Source organism: Apis dorsata, unplaced genomic scaffold (assembly GCF_000469605.1).
Source record: "Apis dorsata unplaced genomic scaffold, Apis dorsata 1.3 scaffold_397, whole genome shotgun sequence".
NCBI classification, from domain to species: Eukaryota; Metazoa; Arthropoda; class Insecta; order Hymenoptera; family Apidae; genus Apis; species Apis dorsata.
The window spans coordinates 1,028,822-1,032,837 of NW_006263656.1; the positions used below are offsets into that span (position 1 = coordinate 1,028,822).

Here is a 4,016-nt window from a genome sequence, read left to right on the forward strand (position 1 = left end):
TTACCGACGAAGAACGAGTCGATATTTCGTTGATATTTTTAATTAAGAAGTTAGGTTAGGTTCAAATGTGATGATCTATTTCGTTACGTGAGGATATAGAGATCGGATTCAACGCGTATTTTTTTGAACAAAGAGAAGAGAGAAAAATTAAGAGATAAAGAAAAATTGAGAAAAGTTGAGAAAATAAACTATCGACGTTACTACCGATGCATTATCGACGAATGGTAATAAAGAACGAGTTTCATTGCCGACCGGTTTTCCAATATCGGCCTCTTCAACTTTCGTTCATAATTTACGAAATAAAGATATAAAGGAGAGAGTAAAGAAAAGAATAATTTGTCTCTCTGTCAAGACAGGATGAACTTTTCGGTTTACGAGTTTCTTTAAATCAATGATTAATACAGATCGTGAAATAAGAAGTTTTCTTAAGAGACTTTTCTTTTTTTTTTTTTTTTAAGAAAATATTTAACTTGGAAAAAATATAGAGTGCCGGAGAAGAATTTTTCACGTCGAGTTTTCAAGACGGAACACACTGTGATTGTAATACTTGTACATATTTTAAATTGTAAAAACGTACGACTGAAATTCTGTTCCTCAAGTACGTAAAAAAAGTGTTTTCAAGTACTTAAACTACGGCTCGAGGGATTTTTAACACCAAGTTTTGAACCATTGATAAAACGTTCTAAAACTTTAGTAACGAAATAAAAGTAAAAAAAGGAAAAAGAAAATTTAATTTTTATCTAGATCAAATTTAATTAAAAATTCAAAATCAAAAGAAAAATTGACATTAAAAAAGAAAAAAAGAAGAAAAATATTAAAATTACTCGAAATTAATCAATACTTATTCCTCGAAAGAAATAATCAAAATCATCACATTTAATATAAAAAAAAAAAAAAGAAACCCCTATATAAAATTGGGAAAAAATAAAAATAGATATCATCATCGAATTTTCATCGCATCTCCATCTTGAAAGAAATCGTTGAGCTCGATATTTGGAAAAATTATATAAACAAACAAAAAAAAAAAAGAAATTAACTAACCAGTGCTGGGATGTCCCCATGACAAAAGGGAGGCACGTGGTGATGTCTTGTTGTTGTTGGTGCTGCGACAACCTCGGCGGACCCGGTTCTTCAAGTACTGGGGGTGTTGTTACTGGTGCATCTGGTGGTAGTATCGTAGTCGGTGCAAATAACGGTGGTGGTGGTGGTGGCCTAGGTATTGCTTCCGGTCTTTCTGCAATGCTATCGCTGGTAGTCGTCACTGTCGCTATCAGTACGGGAGAGTGGCTCCTTACGGAGGAGAAACTGCCGAAAACTTCGTCGAACGCCTCTGTCGAACCCGACAGCAAAGTTACTTACAGTGGTCTGTGGAGGGTCTGTGTCGCCATAAGTGAGTAACTTTAATACAGCGTTATGTCTCTTGCAATTATAATTATTTTTCTCTCTTTCTTCTTTTTATTTTATGCGATTTTTCTGGAGGAAAAAAATTTTCTTTCTTTCTTTCTTTTTTTTAATATGATTGTGAGATCGAATCGTTGATAGAATCTTTTGAAAATTTATTTGTTTAATTATAATATTTGAAGAAATTTTATTTTTACAAGAATCAATTCAATCGATCGAATCAAAAATGAATAACTTTTTCTCCTTTAATGAATATGTTCGTTTTCGCGTGAAATTTTTGAACGACATTCCCTCACGATATTTTATACATTGTTAGAGTCGAGATAGATGTAAGAAGTGATGAATGACGATAGATAGATTTTGCAAAAAATTCGTTTTAGCGATAATAGTAAAGAAAACGTCGACTCAGCAGTCGCCATTAGCCACCCTGAATCTTGGAATAGGTCAAGTAGACGTGTGAATGAAATCTTCAGCTACCTCTCAAGAAAAAAAAAAAAGATTTTAAACGTTTTAAAGAATCACCACCCTGCAATTTTTCAAAAAAAATTTCTATGCAACAAGATAAATATCTAAGTAAAAATATAGATTACACGCGATAGCTTTCATCATCCATTTCCCATCACAGACACAATAACAAGATAACAAATGTATCTTCCTCTTCCGATTGCCTTCTTACTTTTCAAAGCCTTTTTTAAATCAACCTCGATGCTATGAAAGGAAATAACTTTTCAAGAATTTACGATCTCGTAACAATCGATCCTCTTATACTTCTCTGCATTCTGTTTCGAAAAAGTGACGTAGAAATAGATAAACGTCATCGAGAAACGATAAACGGAAATTGAGAGAGAGAGAGAGAGAGAGAGAAAGAAAAAAAATTTAGCGAAGCATCGTGAAACCGGAAAATTGTTTGGGACCTTCTTTGAGGTTGGTACAGGTTGGTACGCCTGCGAAATCGCATTTAGGGGAATCTAATTCGGCGCCAGTTCGAGCTTTTTCCTAAGCTCTGAACCGTATCAAAGGATAAAAGCTATAGTTACATAAATGCAGTAGTCGGTTATTAAGTAAAACGAGATACAGTGGGTAGACCGTGACCTATCTTCGTTTATTCGTGGATGGAACAAAATTCTCTTTTTGTCGCAAATAATTTGTTTTATCGAGGGTGCATAGAGTTATAATATCTCTCCATTCAATTCTTTTTTTTTTTTTTTTATTTTAATCGTTGATCCCTGAAGGGATTTACGTAGGCAAAAAATTAGGTCTTTTTTTATAAAATGAAGTTTCTTATAGAAAAGAAGAACGAAATAAAATACGATTATTGCACGATGCACTAGATTTGTTAGAATTCGATTTAAACTTCCTCACTGGAAACTAATTTTCCTCAAACAAAGAGAATTAGCTTGCTTCTTCAGAAGAAAATTGAACCATTCTTGTAACACGAAGACCTAAAGTTTCTTGTACTTGTACAAACCTTGTTAACTTCTGTGAAAGGATTTTCTATTCGAAAAGAGATAATATCTTCTCTTCCGCGAAATCTATTCCATGGCTTAAAAAGTTTACGAAGATTTTATTGGAGATGAACGAAGTATTTTCAAAAATTTATCGATCGTTGATATTGCAGACTTCTTTTTTAAAAGGATTATTTTTTTAACCTGTTGCAAATATTTTCTTGTCTCTCTATCTTCTCTCAGAATTATTCTTCAAAATAAATTTATTTTTTTTATTATTCTTCCAAAATCTTATTTTTTCAAAATAAATAAGATTGTACGTATCAATTAAACGAATGTTTGAATAAAATGCTTCGAAACAATAACGCGTTGAATCAATTACGTATTTACGTGTTTAATCTACGAATGTTCACAGTTCCTTGACGTGAGAACCAACTTCTAGACTCTATCCCTCTTGGGAGCCACATGTATTCGAAACTTTTCTCTTCCTGTCCACAAACACTCTCGATGCCCTATGGGCTTTAACCTTACTCCACGTGACTGTTTACTATTCAGACCTCACATTAATAAAATAAAATTCCAATATTTCCAAAATAAAAGTGTAAAAGCACGTTAACGGGATTAAATTGGATTAAAGTTATTATTGAAAGTAAATATCAAAATTTTAAGTTGAATAACATTAAAAATTGTATCAGTATCTCGCATCATTTAAATCCACGATTTAATTATATTACATTCCGTACGATTGAATTTAAAAGTTTCAAAATATATTTATATTTTTCAAATTGGACGTGTAAAGATGATAAAAAGAAAAATAAACTTTTCAACCTATCTATTGGGACAGGTATTTAATTCAAATGAATTCTCGCTCGGCGGCCATTCCATTAGCTTATTTTTCATTTTCCGGTAATAATCTTTCGAATATACGATCGATCGATGCCATTTCCACAGCAATAAATACCAATAAACCTTTCTGCCAGAATATTTCTTTTCAATCCAATTATTTCACCACGAATTTGTCTTCCAACGATGTATCCATACGAGATACCGTTTATACCTTCTAAAAATAAATATGTTTCCGTTCAATCAAATCGATTCTGCGCGAAAACAAAAATTGTTTTATCGAAAATAATACAATTTCTAAAATTGTTTTTTTTTTTTTTTTTTTTT

At 32.0% G+C, this 4,016-nt stretch overlaps 1 protein-coding gene across 1 annotated transcript in view; it reads left to right on the top strand.

Annotated features, from left to right (window-relative positions):
• Positions 1 to 981: 981 nt before the first annotated feature.
• Positions 982 to 4,016, top strand: part of LOC102674499 (voltage-dependent calcium channel gamma-5 subunit) — a 22,507-nt gene continuing 19,472 nt past the window's right edge. The window contains exon 1 of the mRNA XM_006619190.2: positions 982 to 1,392. Coding sequence (XP_006619253.1) covers positions 1,060 to 1,392 — 333 coding nt within the window. The 5' untranslated portion in view covers positions 982 to 1,059. The remainder of the gene's footprint in view (positions 1,393 to 4,016) is intronic.